The 19776-nt window shown below is 36.9% G+C and overlaps 2 protein-coding genes across 6 annotated transcripts in view; both read right to left on the reverse strand.

The window, feature by feature from the left end:
• fryb (furry homolog b (Drosophila)) overlaps positions 1-17357 on the reverse strand; it is a 137659-nt gene extending 120302 nt beyond the window's left edge. For 2 of the 4 annotated variants that reach the window (XM_067433916.1, XM_067433918.1), the window contains exon 1: positions 4848-5144. In XM_067433916.1, coding sequence (XP_067290017.1) covers positions 4848-5019 — 172 coding nt within the window. In that variant the 5' untranslated portion in view covers positions 5020-5144. Of the gene's footprint in view, positions 1-4847; positions 5146-16413; positions 16474-17199 lie in introns of those variants that run through there. The other 2 variants (XM_067433921.1, XM_067433917.1) reach the window with 2 other exon arrangements.
• A 1256-nt stretch (positions 17358-18613) lies between these two features.
• Positions 18614-19776, reverse strand: part of rxfp2a (relaxin family peptide receptor 2a) — an 85269-nt gene continuing 84106 nt past the window's right edge. The window contains exon 19 of one of the 2 annotated variants that reach the window (XR_010901234.1): positions 18614-19511. Coding sequence is in view for 1 of the 2 variants with exons in the window: in XM_067433245.1 (XP_067289346.1) it covers positions 19436-19511 (76 nt within the window). In the remaining variant the exon portion in view is untranslated. The remainder of the gene's footprint in view (positions 19512-19776) is intronic. The other variant, XM_067433245.1, reaches the window with a different exon arrangement.

Consider the following 19776-nt stretch of genomic DNA (forward strand, 5'->3'; position numbering starts at 1 on the left):
AGCGGCACTGAAGTCATTCTTAAGAAGGGAAGATGTGTACGCAGTTTAGCCGACCAGATACGGTGAATGTTTAATCCGTCAGCGAGCTCTGCTTCACCTTCGTTGCTCTGGTTGGTTGTAGCGCTATCCTATCACGAGCAGAGGGAGTTTGACAGACAGCCGTTTATCCCGCCCCTCAGATTGAGCCGTCAATGGAGAGTTTCCAGACCAAACATCTTGATGTGGGTCCGGCTTGTCAGGCTAGTGTAAGACTTTTCTACGCTCTTAAAAATAAAGGCTCTTAAACGGTTCTTTGGCAGGCTGTCTGGTTCCATGAAGAATCTTTAATATCCAAAGAACCTTTCCATTGCACAAAAGGTTCTTTGTAGTGCAAAAAGGTTCTTTAGATTATATACAATGATTAGAAAAAAATGGTTCTTTAAAAAACCTTTCACAAAACAGTTCTTTAGGGAACCAAAAATGGTTCTTCCTGGCACCTTTATTTTTAAGGGTGTAGGAGGGAAATATACAGAGAATCTTTGACAACACACTTCTGAATGACCAAAACAGCTTTTCAAATGGTTTGCGATAAGATTTTTTCGCTGGTTAGTAAAGTTATGCTGTTGCATCCCGCAAAGTCACATGTTTTTTTCTATACGCATCAAATAATTTATTCGGTAATGCATTTCCATCGCAGTTTAAGCGCATGCTTTCGTATCGGATAGAACATTTATCCAACTCAAACGAGCGCATTTTTAGAATTGATGTACATAAAAATAGGTGGATGTAAACATAGTTACTGAGGCTTCTGTGAGGGTTCGCGGTCTTCATCCAACACACAGCACAGCTCTGAAAAACCAATCATGGGAGACGCATGCGCACACTCAGCAGAAACCCCTAATATACTCCTTTTCAGCTTCAGAGAGGAAAGGACACGAGAACACAGCACCAGACTAGGGCTGGGTATTGACACAAATTTACAATTCAATTCGATTTTGATTCACAGATTTGATTCAATATTGATTATTTTGGATATTTATCAGGTACAATACATTAAGGAAAACAAATCTCTGAACTAATCCTATAAACTGGGAGTCAGTTGATGCTACTATAATATTGCAGGTAACTGATTTGTATACGAACACTTAAAGGGACAGTCCATCCAAAACTGTAAATTCAGTCAGCATTTACTAACCCTCAGGATCTTCCAAACCCGTATACAATTGTTCTGCTGAACACAAAGGAAGATATCTGGAAAAATGTTTGTAACCAGGCAGATCCAAGCAACCATTGACTACCATAGTATTTTTTTTCCTACTATGGTAGTCAGCTTTTTAGGAATTATTAAGGAAGCCAAAACCGTGCGTGCTTGCTTTTATGTTAAATTACTTGAAACTGTTTCATGGAGTTAATGCGGGAAAAATCCATCCTGTGCAGGTTGCCAATTATGGTAAAACTTCACGGTTTTATGGACATCATGTTTGGTTGGTTAGAATGCAGTTGTGACTTAAAGCTTCTTTAATCTCCTGACTGGAACATTTCAGGATTCACAAATCCCAAAAAGGTGACAGTGACTGCAGCAATAGGCCAGCTTTCCTCGGCCTACACCGCATGAACATGATCTTTTGTGATAAATACGATCATTAGGTAAAAGCTCATAGATAGATTAGTTACGGTTATTATTTATTGGTAAATTAAGGATTAATTAACCATTTAGGGGGAAAATCAATCCCAGATTAAATGGGAGGGAAAAAATATATTAGAATAATTGAAAAAATATTCAATAGATTATCGTTTGAAAAAATAACCATTTGTTCCACATCAGATAAAAAAAACTTAATTGTTTATTATTGCTATGTCTTTCTAAACTTTTTTCTTGTTTAAATTTGTTTTATGTTTTTAAAAAAATACTGTTATTTTGAACTTTTTTATTAAAAGAATCCTGAAAAAGTGAAGAATCATCAAAAGGTAATAAAATGGAAAATATTTACACTGTAACTGTAAAAACATTGTCATGACACCAAGGCGGCATTTATTTCATTAAAAATACAACAACAAAAAAATGTTATATTGTAAAATATTATTAAAATTTAAAATAACGAATAAATATATTTTAAAGTGTATTTTATTTCTGTGAATTTTCCTCCTCATTCCTCCAGTCTTCAGCGTCTCATGATCCTTCAGAAATCATTCTCATATGAGGATCTGATGATCAACACACATTTAGGATTATTATCAGTGTTTTTCAGGATTATTTGATGAATATGAAGCTCAGAAGAACAGGATTTATCTGAAATAGAAGCTTTTGTACATTATAAATATCTTTACTGTCACTTTTGAGCAATTTAAAGCATCCTTACTGAATAAATGTATTCATTTATTTAAGATCTCTCCCAAAAAATAAATAAATAATAATTCTTACTGACCCAAAACTTTTGAACGCTAGTGTAATGTTGCAAAAGCTTCTATTTCAGATAAATTCTGTTCTTCTGAGCTTCATATTCATCAGATAATCCTGAAAAACACTGATAATAATCATAAATGTGTGTTGATCATCAGATCCTCATATGAGAATGATTTCTGAAGGGTCATGAGACACTTTAAAAATTAATCAAAAATAAATTATATTCTAAGATATATTCACATAGAAAACAGTTATTTTATATTTTAATAATATTTCACAATATTACTGTTTTTTGTTGTATTTTTAATAAAATAAACGCAGTCTTGGTGAGCAGAAGAGACTAAAAACATTAAAAAACTTCCCGATCAAAAACGTTTTAAACAGCAGTGTATGTTTTACTTTAAAATTAACTGTTTTAATATTGTTTGTATTTTTTTTTTTTTTTAATAAATGCAGCCTCAGAGAGAAAAAATGTCACTTCTAATGTTTGAAAGTGCATTTTAAAAAGAAAAAGATTTAGCCAAATATTAAACACTAAATAAAAACGTGGATTTCCCCAAAGTCCCTTTAACATTTTTACACTCAGACTTCCTCTTAGTTTTTTCCTCCATATGTTGTCTTTGCATTAGGACCATCCCAGCTGTGGCTCTGGATGATTTGAGATGCCGGTTTAACTAAGGTCTAATTAAAACCCAAAATGATCTCTTTCCTGATGCTGATGCTATCTCTCTTCATTCACATCCACCCTTCCCACAATTGCTCACGTAGGCACGGTTAACTAAATAAAGTCCCTTAAGATCTGTAACTGAGTGTCTAAAGTCCTGTCAACCCTTGGGAAAATCTTTTTCTTTGTCTCTAACTAGAAATCAAAATCCCAAAGGATGAGGTGAGGTAATGCCTCTAACTACGACACCACCATAACCAGACACACTGCAAATAATGCTTTTCTTACTCAGTATTTTTGTCTTGTTTCTAATCCAAACATCTAAAAATTCGTACATTAAGAAACATTCACTAGACAAGTAAAAATTATTGTCTTGTTTTGGGGAAAAATAACTCAAAATGAAGAGAGTTTTTGCTTAAAATAAGATCAATAATCTGCCAATGGGGTGAGAAAAATAATCTTGTTTTCTGTTTGAATTAAGATTATTTTTCTCACCCCATTGGCAGATTATTTATCTTATTTTAAGCAAAAACTCTCTTCATTTTGAGTTATTTTCCCCAAAACAAGACAATCATTTTTACTTGTCTAGTAAATGTTTCTTAATTTAAGAATTTTTAGATGTTTGGACTAGAAACAAGACAAAAATACTAAGTAAGAAAAGCTTTTTTTTTGCAGTGTACAAGTTTCAGTGAGATTCCCGGCCGCTCAATGATCTCTAGCTGAAGGCTACCAGAAAGTCTTCATGAGATCATAGTGTTGTGTCACAGTTTCACACAATGAGACAAATTGCAGGCTTTCAACTGCCTAGAAAAAATACCAGAAACACAAGTTGTGTGAGGTAAAGATGGAAGTCTACGCCTTGGCTGGACATAAAAGACGAATCTAATTCAATCGCACACTATGAAGGGATATATATATCTAATAAAATCGCACAGGGATGGACTTGCGTGTCATAACACATCGAGACATTAAAGCAGAGCTGGACAGTAACTAAGCACATTTATTTAAGTACTGTACTTAAGAACACTTTTTTGAGTATCTGTACTTTACTGGAGTATTATTTTTGTCTGTAAACGTATAACTTCACTCCATCTGAAAGACAAATATCGTCCTTTTTACTCCACTACATTTCTATCAAGGTCCTCGAAGTGGAAAGTCGTTTCTGTCGCAGCTTTGAAAGTCAGTGATGATTTTTTTCTTCTTTAAAAGGTGTTTGGGTTTTTGCAGAAAGCCTTTCAGGAATCACTCTTGTAGAGTCTCGTGAAGTTCAATGATTTCACAGCATTTATTAAACACTGATTTATAGTTTAGAGCAAAATGACGGAAGAAGACGGATGTCCAAATGCTCATTTAGTGGAGGATTCACATAAACAAAGTTGATTCTGTCTTCAGTGAAGGTGAACAGTGTGAGAATATCAGATGTGTATCAGTGTATTGGATCCGTGCATTCGGCCTTAAAGTGACAGCAGCTTTGTAACTTTTCTACAAGTATTTAAATGAGTTTAAGTTAGTCGTCTGCTAGTGTGTCAGATGGAGCGTCACTGACTGGCTTAAACCATGATGGCATAAAGTGCATTTAATACAACAATATTAGAATAATGCGGCGACATAAAGAAGGAAATTTACTTTTGATACTTAAGTACTTTTGAAAACAAATACTTCTGTACTTTTACTCCAGTAAAAATCAGTTTTTACAAATTTCGGAGCAATATTTGACCAGTGGTACTGTTACTTTTACTCAAGTAATGAAGTTGTGCACTTTGTCTACTTTTCTATTAAAGACAGCGGGTAAAGCTGTACCTTCTTTGATGATGGTGGGTCTTTTTCGGGGCTGGATCTTCCTGAACTTCCCTTTAAAGTCTGCCGGAGCGAACATGTGCATGGAGAGGCTAGCCATCTGGACCAAAACAATCCCATCCTGGCTCTGGGTTAAACAAGGCTTCAGTAAATCGGCACAATCCTCCACGGACATATCCCACACAGACTGCTTTCACCTGCTCCGGATCAGCATGGAGACGGATCTCAGTCCTCTCTTTTGTCCCTCTTTCCTCTGTTCTGAGCACATGAGCGTTAAAGTGTGCGTTAAATCAGAGAGGGATGAGTGCTAATGCGCTCTGTCTGCTCTCACAGGTCCAGGCTGTTTAGCCAGTTACAGTAGCACGCCTGAATGGAGCAGGTGTTGGATTACTCAAGACGGACACGCCTCTTTTGTGAGAGAGAGAGGGTGGAGATTTTGAAAGTAAAGGGGGGAAGAGAAGAGTGTGGCAAACTATCAAGATGACCTGCTTCTGTTTTGTATTAAAGGGGTCATGAACTGCACTGTTTTATAATGGTGCACTTATGATAATAGTATGATTTTTTTTTTTACATCAAAAATTGTCATAATTTAGAAATAAAAGATATTTTTGCTTCCCTGATTTCAGCCTTTGATTATTAAATAAGCTCATTCCCAGCATTAGGATCCTTTGGAAGGGAATGTTATTTTTAGTCAGTTCATCTCTCCTCATCATCTCACTAACACTCCAGTGGGCGGGGCCAAAGCTGTGATAGTGAAGTGGGCGGGGCCAAAGCTGTGCTGATGAAGTGGGCGGGGCCAAAGCTGTGATGATGAAGTGGGCGGGGGCAAAGCTGTGATGATGAAGTGGGCGGGGCCAAATCTGTAATGATGAAGTGGGCGTCGATCTTCTCCTGCAGAGGCGGTCTTTCACCATCTATTATAGGCTCATTCACAACCAGTCGATCTCTGGGCTTGGGTTCAATAAAAGCTGTTTTTGGACCAACAGTTCTTACATTATGATGACCTCTTGTATCTCTAAAGCTTAAGGAAAATTCGATTTCTCAGTTCATGAGCCCTTTAAGTGTGTATTGCAGCCAAGGTGTTTTCGAAACAGTCGCCAAGACATCATGTCCCCCGAGTTTGATTCCCAAGTGCCATGTGCTCACTAATCAAACACATCATTTAAAGGTTGTTTTTATTACGTCAGATGGAATAGACACATGTGGAGTCCTTGGGTGAGGGTGTTTATTTGGACCACCTTTTAATGACATTAAGCTAACAAATAGCCACAGTTTACTGACCTGCAGGCGTTGCTGGTTTTATGGAGTAAACTTGTTGAAGGCCAACATGGAACAACTACCTTATTCTCTGGCTGAAAGTGCTGATGAAAAGGAGGGGGAAAGAAACAGAGAGACTGACCACTCCTACGAGAGAACACAAAACAGCCCTTTTCTTCAATAAACAACATTTTGATGTAAATCCAAAAAGGGTCAGCGTCTCTTCCCAGGGGCCGTCTCAGAGCTGCAGAACTGAAGGCTAATCGGTCTTTACGCCGGCAAAAAATAAAGCAGTTTCTTCTTCGGGAAAAATAAAGTCAAACACATGTTGACTGGCTGTATGAGAAGCCTGCTGATAATTTCCCAGAGTTAATACAACCACATAGAAATGCCCAAGCAAATAGAAAGAACACAAAGCAATTGTTTTTGTTTTTTCTAAACAGTTTTTCTTTTTCAATGACGTTCATTCATTCAAATTCAGATCTGATTTGATTTATTTTGTAATTAATTTTACTCAAACTCTGTTTACTCTGTTTTTGGGAAGGTTACAACTTTGGTGTTCAACCTATTGAACCGCGTACTATACGCACGCCAAAACTCATTTTGGCGTATACATTCCACGAGATTGCAAACTTGTACTATTTATACCCATTTTCGTGAGATCCGGCTCCAAAAATCAGCATTGTTCAAAGCTAACTGACACAAAACAATCAATGCACAGTGGCATGTGACCTGAACACACCCACATGGTCATGTTTACAATTAAAGTAACACTAAAAACACACATACACTGCAAAAAATGCTTTTCTTACACTCTAAAAAATTCTCGGTAAAAAAACCCCAATGTTGGGTCAAATATGGACTAACCCAGCAATTGGGTTGTTTTAACCTAGCAATTGGGTTATCTTAAGCAAATATTTAACCCAACCGAAGGATTAAAACAAACCAATAGCTGGGTTAGTCCATATTTGACCCAACATTGTGTTAAAACAACCCAGCATTTTTTAGAGTGTACTTAGTATTTTTGTCTTGTTTCTAGTCAAAATATCTAAAAATTCGTATATTAAGAAACATTTACTAGACAAGCACAAATTATTGTCTTGTTTTGGGAAAAAATAACTCAAAATGAAGAGAGTTTTTGCTTAAAATAAGATAAATAATCTGCCAATGGGGTGAGAAAAATAATCTTAATTCAAACAGAAAACAAGATTATTATTCTCACCCCATTGGCAGATTATTTATCTTATTTTAAATTTTATTTTAAAATAAATTTTAGTTATTTTTTCCCAAAACAAGACAATTACTTTTGCTTTTTCTTGTTTTTAGAATTTTTAAATGTCTTTTGCAGTGTGTGCAAAAGAGAACACACACATTAAAGGCCATGCGAGCATGAAAACTCGTCCTTCAAAAATGTGTCGTCTTGATGTAACAGATAAAAATACAAAGAACACTGCAAATACCACTGGCCTACCCCGAAATAGCACACCTAATTGGTGCAGCCTAATTACTGGAGATAACCCAGAACTCCAGACTGCACACACACACACACACACACACACACACACAATCATGATCACCACATCAAGGCAGGGTTTGTGTTTATGTGTTCGCCAGTGATCTCCAGATATCACATTCCTCCGATGCCAGCCAGGAAAGTGACGCCAAATATCCGGAAAGAAAGGCATTCTGGGACACTCAAGTGACTCTTCATGAAGTGAAATGTCAATATTAAGCTTGTTTTCTCTCAGTTTGGCTGATGCTTTATAGACGGCCGTCCACCGGCTCTGCATCTCAAGGCCAGTGTTGAGACGCTCTTCTATTGATTTGATCTCGCTCGACAATTTATGCATTAGCAGCAGCGTCATGTTTCAAAAGCTCTTCTGGTAAAGTGGCCTATAAAGGGTAGTGGAACTGTGAAATATCGAAAGAGACTCAGAAACACTACACAGAGATCTGGTGTTTTAGATTTAACTGTGAAAACTAAACAGGAGTTTTCTCTTGACATAAACACAACTCAAGGAGAAAAAAAAGTTCTCATTTACAAACATTTCTATCAAGAATCGCGAGAGAACTGAAGTGCGAGGCTGCCCTCTAGAGTTTAGTACAGGACATGATCCAACTCGAGAGGATTTTCACTCTGGCACACACACACACACACACACACACACACGCACACACACACACACACACAGACACACACACACACACACACACACACACACACACACACACACATACACACACACACACACACACACACACACACACACACACACACACACAGAGGCTGGTTTTGTGATTTACAGTTGAGTTTTTCTCTTTCAAATATTACAAGCACACACACAATTTTTTATTACATACATACACACCACACTAACAGCCATACCAACACACACACACACACACACACACACACACACACACACACACACACACACACACACACACACACGTTGGTCTATGTGGTTTACAGGGACTCTCCATAGGCGTAATGGTTTTTATACTGTACAAACCGTATTTTCTATCCCCTTACACTGCCCCTAAACCTACCCATCACAGGAAACATTCTGCATTTTTACTTTCTCAAAAAAACATTTAGTATGTTTTTAAGGCCATTTGAATTATGAGGACATTTGATATGTCCTCATTAACCACATTTATAGTGTAATACCAGTGTAATACCCATGTAGTTATACAAATTTGTGTCCTCATAAACCACATAAACAGGCTCACACACACACACACACACACACACACACACACAGACACACACAGACACACACAGACGCACACACAGTTAGAGCGGCATAATTGATCAAATTGGCTTTATAATATGCATAAACAGAAAACAGGAATAAAGTGAGTATTTGCTTCATACATCACACCTGAAAAAATTGTAAAATAGTCAACATTTAAATTTTGAAGCCTTGCCAACGGAATAAAAGCACATTAACAAAGATTGCATAATTGTATAGTTTAATGCAGTGCCGTTTCTAGGCATAGGCAAACTAGGCGGTCGCCTAGGGCGCCAACAGCTGGGGGGCGCCAATGAGCCCCCGCCCCAACAAGATTTTTTAGTTATTTCATATATATTTTATTATTAATATTTCGTACTTTTGCTATTTCAAGGCATTATGATTAGTTGCGATTATTGGAGTGAAGTCGCCATGGTGATAGTGGCGCTGCTGTAATGAAATGAGATCATGTAGAGGGCAGGGAACGTCGTCATCCGTGGCGTTGTAACGCTTGTGTCCGAGTGAAAAATGCGGATAGCTCACTTAATGTAACTGGAGTGGATTCAAACACGGAGGCGATTAACATCAAACAGATCGCACTTTATTCCCCACTGAACTCTCATCACAAACTCCCTTTCCGTCCACAGCATTACTTAATAAAACAAAATAACTGAGTGTTAGCAACAGAAAACAGAAAATAATCCCCACACATGGGAGCTCAAGACTCAGTGCGCACACATACACAAAATGCAGACTTCGTTTGCAGGGAGCGCGCGCAACTCTTAAAGGGGCCACACTATATTTCTACTCGTTACAGCGTGCTTTAGTTTCATCATCATGAAAAGGTCAAAGCCATCAGGGGCTCAGTATCGTCAAAAGAAAAACGAGGAAATATAAAAAAGAAAGCGAAATATACAGGTATGTTAGCCATTATTGGTTACTTGTTCTCTACTAATCTGGTCGCTCTATCATAACGCTGAGCAAAACATTACACTGAATATTAGTACTGGACGGACCACACGCCATGCTCATTTCAGGTGCAGAACATTATAGCAGTTCATTTGAATAAAAAATTTTTTTACATTAGAGATAGCTGTTTAGTGTAAATTGATCAAGTAGGCTAATACTGTCATAACCAGTAACCTCACTAGGCCCTTTTTTATGAATTTATGCATCAGCCCCCCATCCCCCCTCCGCCCCCCTAAAAAAAAAAATGTGATTAACCTTTAAAACATATGAAACTGGCGCGAGGCTTCGTCCCGTCTTTTAGTCTTTGTGTCGCTGTGCTCTTCAATCCGCAGCGGCGCCGAGTGATATGGTTTTCAAGCTATTGTTATCTAATTTTTTGGCCTTCAGAACATCTTAAAATACACATATGTAGATCATAGAAATCAACATTTTCTCGGGGGAGCATGCCCCCCAAACCCCCCAACATCTGTGATCTCAGTGATAATAAACCAAAGCTACATTATTCGATTAATGCATGTACAATATGCCATGAAAAAAGAAAGTCATATTTACTTAATAAGTTGTAGTTTAAAGGGGGGGGGGGGGGGGTGCAACATATGAATCTCGCCTAGGGTGCCAGAAAGGCTAGAAACGGCCCTGGTTTAATGGCACTGTAACTAAAAACAGCAGCAGTTTTAATGGGTTTCAATGGGGACATTTTTGTGCAAAAGGGGCTGAGAGGAAGTATTTTGTGGAGGAAATGGGGTGAAGTACAATTCTAATAAATATACACACCTGTGGCAAATTGTAGGCAGTAAGCAATAACAGGCAAAGTTATCAAAAAACAAAACTAAAAAAGCCAAAAATGTCCATAAGAATAAACGCTTAAGGTTAAAACATAGTGATCATAATGCAAGCCTTTGTGTGTGTGTGTGTGTGTGTGTGTGTGTGTGTGTGTGTGTGTGTGTGTGTGTGTGTGTGTGTGTGTGTGTGTGTGTGTGTGTGTGTGTGTGTGTGTGAGCCTGTTTATGTGGTTTATGAGGACACAAATTTGTATAACTACATGGGTATTACACTGGTATTACACTATAAATGTGGTTTATGAGGACATATCAAATGTCCCCATAATTCAAATGGCCTTAAAAACACACTAAATGTTTTTTTGAGAAAGTAAAAATGCAGAATGTTTCCTGTGATGGGTAGGTTTAGGGGCAGTGTGTGTGTGTGTGTGTGTGTGTGTGTGTGTGTGTGTGTGTGTGTGTGTGTGTGTGTGTGATGGGTAGGTTTAGGGGCAGTGTAAGGGGATAGAAAATACGGTTTGTACAGTATAAAAACTATTACGCCTAGAGTCCCTGTAAACCACATAGACCAACGTGTGTGTGTGTGTGTGTGTGTGTGTGTGTGTGTGTGTGTGTGTGTGTGTGTGTGTGTGTGTGTGTGTGTGTGTGTGATGGGTAGGTTTAGGGGCAGTGTAAGGGGATAGAAAATACGGTTTGTACAGTATAAAAACTATTACGCCTAGAGTCCCTGTAAACCACATAGACCAACGTGTGTGTGTGTGTGTGTGTGTGTGTGTGTGTGTGTGTGTGTGTGTGTGTGTGTGTGTGTGTGTGTGTGTGTGTGTGTGTGTGTGTGTGTAAAAATCTATTTTTAGTGGTTGTGTGCAACGTCGGGGTTGGGATCGTTTGGGTTTTTTACGATAAAAAACGATACTTTTAATTAAAAACAAAGAGCCACAAAACGACAGATGACGACATTAAAGCATGGCTTTTTATTGAAAATAAATAAATAAATAAATAAATATTTTTTTATTTTTAGGCAATCCTAAAAATATATGATTATTTATATACATTTTTCAAAATGAACAATTTATTAAAACTTTAAAGTTTATATTAAATACAAAACACAAGAAATTCACTTAAATTCACAGTAAAACCTAACCCAACTATAACAGGCCTAATTTAACACTAAATAAGTTACAGTACTAATAACAGCAAGGGAGCTTCCGCATTATTCTGCAGAAATATGACCATATTCTCAGGCTACATATTTTATAAAGCATCACCTTATTGTTTCCATGGCGACGCGTCGTGCTTCTCACGACACAGCAGTCGCAATAGCGCTGCGTCACAGATGTAGGCTATCGGTTTTATTTAGTTTCTTTCTTTTTTATTCAAAATATACACAAAATTGTTAACTATAGAGCCAGAGCGACACACACATCATAATCTGAAAGCCACGCCCACCGGCGGGGAAAACAAACCAACCGTCTCCATTGACTTTCTATTGTGAGAAGCGCCTCCTTATCATTTCTGACTTATTACAAAAAATCTAACAATGTCTAAAAGCTGATATGTGACGAGGTGTACAGCAAACAAGCTAAAAAACACAGGAACAAAAACCCAGAAGTGTTTATAAACTGTTGACCCAAAAAACGAACGTTTAAGGACAAAAAATGTGGACAAAGGCACTTGAGACAGAGCGAGACATGTTATATTACACTGAGAACTACACACACTGGAGAGACAGGAAATATAATATATAAAACTGACATTTGGATATTTGACACAATGTTTACTGCACACGTAGACACACTGAGACATACTGAGTGTCAGGATCCCAAAACTGAGTCTGACCCATTCTTCTGCTGAAGCTTCACTTCTAATCTCAAAAAGAGGGGTTGCAGTTTAAGGGATAGTTCAGCCATAAATGCTATTACTTCCGTCTGGTGAGGTCAAACTGGCGCGATCATAGATATATATATTATGTAGATGCCTCATTCGACCGATCCGCTCATGCACTAATGTGGTCATGAGCCACAGGGCTCTGTGTGTGTGTTGTCATCAGTGTGTGGTCATGAGCCACAGGGCTCTGTGTGTGTGTTGTCATCAGTGTGTGGTCATGAGCCACAGGGCTCTGTGTGTGTGTTGTCTAAGCATGTTTGTTTTGCTCTCATAGAATTGTTCCCCATTCACATCATTATATGACCGACACACAGCAACGGCTGAGTTAAAAATCTTCATTTGTGTTCTCCTGAAGAAACACACACACCTACATGTGGATGCCCTGGGGGTCAGCAGATCAACATCAGGCTCATTATTGGCTCAACTATCGCTTTAAAGGGGTTAAAAATGTATTAGTAAATTAAATAAAGGATGAAATCGTCTCAAATCATTTGTTTATTTAGAACTATTGTTAGTACAGGTAAACTAATATTAACAGATGCTGAGTAGATCACATACATCAAAAGAGAAAGAGACGAATGATTTGACAAGTGATGTGGAGATGGATGGAGATAGAGGTGAAAGAACAATGGCTGTGTCCTTTTTCCCCAGTTAATAATTCATGACTTGAGCTTTAAAAAACAGCCTGAGTGAGAGGAGAGACACATGTAATATAGAAACAGCACCAGGTGAAAGCGTGAACGACTCCCGAATAGAAATCAGTCACTGTAGTGGCTTGTTTCAAATGCATTCGCTTCACTTGTGTTTCTAAAACTACCTGTCAGAAGCGGTTATATAAAATCCTGTACGCACCCACTAACCTACACACAATAACCAAGACCATCTCTCAAAGATTGCATAATGTGTAAGTGGGCTGAGCGTGGCATTCAGTCTCTCAGTAGCAGGTGTGCTCTTGTATACTAGTGTGCTTGCAAACATCTATCACAATTATCTATGCAAATGTCATCACTGCTGTTTAGATTTTGAATGACAACATGGTAATAAATTCATTAAAAGGATAGTTCAATCTAAAATAGTTAAGTCATCATCATTTACTCACCCTGGTGTTGTTTTAATGACATATGCCCTTCCTGATTTCTCAGATCTGTGCTTTTTCTGGGTGGGACGGAGTGAACCGTGGCACTAACCGAGTCTCATGAACGCTGGGGGTGTTGACATTAATCGGCGCATCGATGCAGTGATAGACTATAATCGTTTATAGCCGTCCGAGTGTGTGTGTGCGAGTGTGTGTGTGCAAGTGTGTGCGTGCAAGTGTGTGCGTATTTCCGTGCATGTAAGTGTGTGTGTGAGTGCAAAGGTGTTTGTGTTAGTGTATGTATGTGCCAGTGTGTGTGCGCGAATGCATGTGTATGCAAATGTGTGTGTGTGTATGCAAGTGTGAGTGCACGCTTTTGAATGTGTGTTTGCGTGTGCAAGTGTGTGTGCGTGCAAGCATGTGCATGCGAGTGTTTGTGCATGCTAGTGTGTGTGCGTGCAAATGTGTGTGTGCGTGCAAGTGTTTGTGCATGTCAGTGTTTGTGTGAGTGTGTATGCTTGCAAGTGTGTGTGTGCGTGCGTGTGGATGCGAGTGTTTGTGCATGTGAGTGTTTATGCGAGTGTGTGCGCGTGCAAGAGTGTGTGGAGTGAGTGTTTTTGGATATTTTACCGAAATAATGTTACATAGTGCACCTTTAATCAAACAACAAAAGACTGGACTTAATATCTTTTGAAGACCTTTTATAGCTCTATTTATAATGTATATTTTATTTACATTTGTTTACCATTTCTGTACCCAAATACAATACTAATGACAATTTCCCTGAACATCTTTCGTTTATTTCAATCATTGTTCAGTTGCATTTATTTGTGTAATTGATACTTTTTTTTGTTCTTTTTAAATTACTGAGTGTTTACTTGTCTTTAATAATGCTTGAAATTAATATTAGTTAGGCTAGTTATTTTTGCTATGGTATTTTTAAACGTTTTTTGTTCATGGGATTCATCTACAATTAAAAGTTTTGCAACAAGGAATAAATGTGAATGATATTTAAGTTTTTTACCTTATTGGAATCAAAATTAGGAATTGATCCAACCCTACACAACACTGGGATTTTTTTTTGATTTTTTTTTATTATTCTCCTTTTGTCATCCAAAAAAAGAAAGAAAGATATACAGCAACAGGGTAAGCAAATGATGACTTAACTTTCATTCATTAAAACAAAAATATGACCTACAATCTGCAGATATTACAAATTCTGAACCAGAGCATGAGTACCCAAACACATCTGGATAATGTGGATATGTTTCGCATTATATGCCAAACCATCAAACTGGCTAAAATATGTCCTTTAATATGTAATCATGCAAAGCTTGCACTTTCTTTGGAATGAAAAGTGCGGTATAAATAAAATCTATTATTATTATTATTATTATTATTATTATATAATATGCTGAAAATAAACCCAAAGTCATCTTCACTAATTGCAGATCAGGACATGAGTCACATGACTCGATCACAACATCAAATCCTCTCCAATAAACGCCCACAGACCGACAAACAAACCTCAACACAACTATTTGACAGACCCATGCAAAACATTTATGACCCTGGAGCTCTTCAGCCGTCGTGCGCAATAGCCAACAATACATTATACGGGTCAAAATTATCCATTTTTCTTTCTATAGGATATTAAGATCATGTTCCATGAAGATATTTAGTAAATGTCCTACCGTAAATATATCAGGCTGTATTATTAATAGTAATATGCATGGCTATACTGTAAATAAAAAATAAAAATAAAAATAAGTGACCTGTTTGCCATAAAATTGAGTTCATTGAAATTAAAAAATTGAGTTAATACAATGAACATTTTTGAGAATCGACAACCTTTATTCAAATATTATTAAAAGATTTTGTAAGCATATCGGGTAATTGTGTGTTTTATTTCTGATGATGCAGTGAAACATGGCAAATTGTGCTTTTTCCATGATTTATTACATTTTTTATGTGTTTCAGAAACAATCATATTTTGAGTTTCTATTTATTAAACAAATTTCCTTCATTGTATCAACTCAAATTTTTAATTTCAATAAACTCAATTTTAAGGCAACCAGGTTACTTACTTTTTTAAGTTAAACCAACAAAACATTTTAGAGTGTAAGGACTTCATTTGGATGACTTTAAAGGAGATTTTTTCAATATTTAGATTTTTTTTGCACCCACAGATTCCAGATTTTCACATATTGTCCTAACAAACCAAACATCAGTGGAAAGATTATTTATTCAGCTTTCAGATCATCTATACATCTCAATTGAAAAGATTTGACCCTTATGACTGGTTTTGTTGTCCAGGGTCACATATTGAATCAGCATTTATATTAAAAATTATTAGAATGATTAAAAAAACGAGTTTTACAAATGGTCTCAGCAACTGAATATAAATATTTACAAGCAAGTTTTATGTATGAATTATGTGATGAATAAAGCACAGACGCAAGAGAGAATCCTACGAGTATCAAAACAAAAACTGACATACCTTGACAAAAACATAAAATAAAATACCATTTTGCATTTTTTTTCTCTTTCAGTACAATTTTTCTATTAATAATATGTCATAGGCATAACAAGTTCACATGGTCACTGTCACAAATGTGCAAAAAATCTTATTTAGTTATGCTCTGTTCAGTATTTTTGTGCAATATATATAACATAAAATCCCTGATATTCAATGGGGATTCAGACTTTTGGACACCACACATTTCTTAGATAACATACAATACATAAACAGTTCCATGAATACTGTAATTAAATAATGACACACACACACACACACACACACACACACACACACACACACACACACACACACACACACAATTAAAAAAACACAATCAGTTACGACTCACCCTGTTTAGACAAAGGAGGAAGCGATTGTTGCCATGCAGAATACAAAATCATCCAATTTCCTGAAGGATAAAATACAATATTAGTGATGTTTAATAGTGATCAGAAGTAGATGTGTCTCAAAATCGCGTGAGCTGCCTTTAAGAAAAACACAATCTTTAAAATATTTAAGTTACGCGCATAATTTCAGCGTATCGTAGGCGTGAGATATGTAGCCCGTGATGCCGTCTATGCAGGGAGCACACTCGGTTTAGAGCACTAAGTAGTGAATACACTCGGTTTAGAGCACTAAGTAGTGAATACACTCGGTTTAGAGCACTAAGTAGTGAATACACTCGGTTGAGAGCACTATGTAGGGAGCACACTCGGTTGAGAGCACTATGTAGTGAGCACACTCGGTTGAGAGCACTAAGTAGTGAATACACTCGGTTTAGAGCACTATGTAGGGAGCACACTCGGTTTGATGCACAGCCACTATTACGTTGTTGTCATAATCACAGCAGACATCAATATCCATTTAAAGCTATATGTAAATCATATTTAGTAACGTTAAACCCAGGATACCGATGGCAACCATTTAGACGGCATACATTATTTCAAATCATGGAAGAGACCGTTAGAAACTAACTCTTTTGTGATGTGTTTGTGTATCATCAACAGACAAACAAACACAATCTGTGCGTCTGGCCTTTCTCACGGATAATTCCCCGTCAAATGAAAGCGGTTTTATCCTGGAACGGACACCGCTTACATTTAACACCCTAAAACATCGAGTAAAAACACCATACCTTGCGTGTTTGCGTTTAGCAGTTTATATCTTCATATCTTTATCCAACCGTCGTCGCTAAATTTTGCTATATTCACTTCATTAGTCTCGCGTCTCCTCGCATCGACTGACAGGAGGGAAAAACGGCCGCTGAGGATAGCGCGACTCCGCCCATAGCGACCAATCAGATTGCAGATATTTCCCGAGGAGAGAAATGGAGATCGGTGATTGGCTGCGACGCACGTTCTCGAGCGCCTGGAAGGATGCTGCTGGAGACTGACAGGTGCAGTCTCAAACAAGGCATCAGGAGCAATAGAGCTTACCTTTAAAACAGCACAATTTGAGGACATTTCCTCTTCAAATGCAGTCTATAAACTAATCGTAGTTTAATTGTGTAGTACTAATGGTATAAAACTGATCAGAGCTTACAATCTTTGGTTAATGTCATTGTCTGTCCTACCTGTGAATGTTCACAGAATAAGCAACAATGCACATTACCTGTCAAACGAATTGAATAATTATTATTATTTTACATTTATGTGATCAAAAATACAGTGAAACAGTAACATTCTACAATTTAAAATAATATATGCTGGTCAGTTATAATCAAAATGTATTGGTGGTCAATTATTAATTGTTCAATGTTGAAAACAGTTTTTGCTGCTTAATATTTTTGGGACTTTTTTTTATTTAATTTTATACATACACTCTTGAATATATTTATTTAAATATAACATATTACTTATCCCAAATGTTTGAATGGTAGTGGATCACGGTTTTCACAAAAATATTAAGCAGCAAAAACACTTTTGTGTTTTCAACACTGATAATAATCATAAATGTTTCATGATCATCAAATCCTCATGTGAGAATGATTAGTGAAGGATCATGAGACACTGAAGACTGGAGGAATGGTGATAAATTAAATTATATTTAAAAATATATTCACATAGAAAACATCTATTTTAAATTATAATAATCACTATTTGTGCTGTATTATGAATCAAATAAATGCAGCCCTAGTGAACAGAAGAGACTTCTTTCAACTGGATGGATGGATGGATGGATGGATGGATGGATGGATGGATGGATGGATGGACAGAACGATAGATAGATAGATAGATAGATAGATAGATAGATAGATAGATAGATAGATAGATAGATAGATAGATAGATAGATAGATAGAAAGAACGACAGATAGATAGATAGATAGATAGATAGATAGATAGATAGATAGATAGATAGATAGATAGATAGATAGATAGATAGATAGATAGATAGATAGATAGATAGATAGATAGATAGATAGATAGAACGATAGATAGAACGATAGATAGAACGATAGATAGATAGATAGATAGATAGATAGATAGATAGATAGATAGAACGATAGATAGATAGATAGAACGATAGATAGATAGATAGATAGATAGATAGATAGATAGATAGATAGATAGATAGATAGATAGATAGATAGATAGATAGATAGATAGATAGAAAGATAGATAGATAGATAGATAGATAGATAGATAGATAGATAGATAGATAGATAGATAGATAGATAGATAGATAGATAGATAGAGTTGTGTGTGTGTGTGTGTGTGTGAAATAAAACACTTTTTGTAGTGCAATCCGTAGAGTGTTAAAATTGCACAAATGAATGTGAAATGAATGATCAGTCATTTGTGGGGTTTACTAACTTTTATGATTGATAATAAACAATCAAAAGCCTATTTTTCTTACTGGGCGTTTAAAAACAGTCATATTTTTATATCGCTTGCCATTCCATTAGACTTCGTATTATGAACTTAATTTACATCTTACTTTTGTTTGTTTGTGTATCTTGTGATGCGTAGAAAAAACAAAAAAAAAACTCATAAATAGTCTACATGAGTCTAAAAAAATGCTTTTGCATCGTCGTTAAAAAATGACAAACATAAACAACGTATCCGTTGAATGATCTCGATGGCATGCTTGAGTTCAGTCGGCAGCATCTGCACCGTTGAGGCGTTTTCCTTTAATGAGTTTTTCTGTGAAATGGCAAAGCAAGGGTAAAAACCCTTTACAAGTAACTTCTCAAATTCATAATCAAGCATCTCCATAAAAACACGGTACAAATGTTCCTTCCTTCTTAGAAATGATGCTTTAAAGTCTGATGTCTCAGAGATGTGCGCTGCAGGAAATACAGTCACTCATTGTTTTTGTAGTCATTGTCTTTCTTTCTTTAAAATAGTTTGAGACAAGCCCAGCTCGAGGGCTACAGACCAGACGCGGCGTTCAGGTGGAGACGGGGTTCGTCGCTCCAGCTGAAGTCTTTAAAAGTGCTTCTCCAACTGCAGAAAACAGCAAAAGCATGCATCTGAAAAGAGCACTCCATATCAGAACAAAAACTGCCAGAATCAACAGTGCCATTCATTAAAGCGATAGTTCAGCCAATAATGAGCCTGATGTTGGTCTGCTGACTCCAGGGCATCAACATGTAGGTGTGTGTGTTTCTTCAGGAGAACACAAATGAAGATTTTTAACTCAGCCGTTGCTGTGTGTCGGTCATATAATGATGTGAATGGGGAACAATTCTAGGAGAGCAGTGTGTGTGTA

The sequence above is a fragment of the Pseudorasbora parva genome, chromosome 23 (genome assembly GCF_024679245.1).
Source record: "Pseudorasbora parva isolate DD20220531a chromosome 23, ASM2467924v1, whole genome shotgun sequence".
NCBI lineage: Eukaryota > Metazoa > Chordata > Actinopteri > Cypriniformes > Gobionidae > Pseudorasbora > Pseudorasbora parva.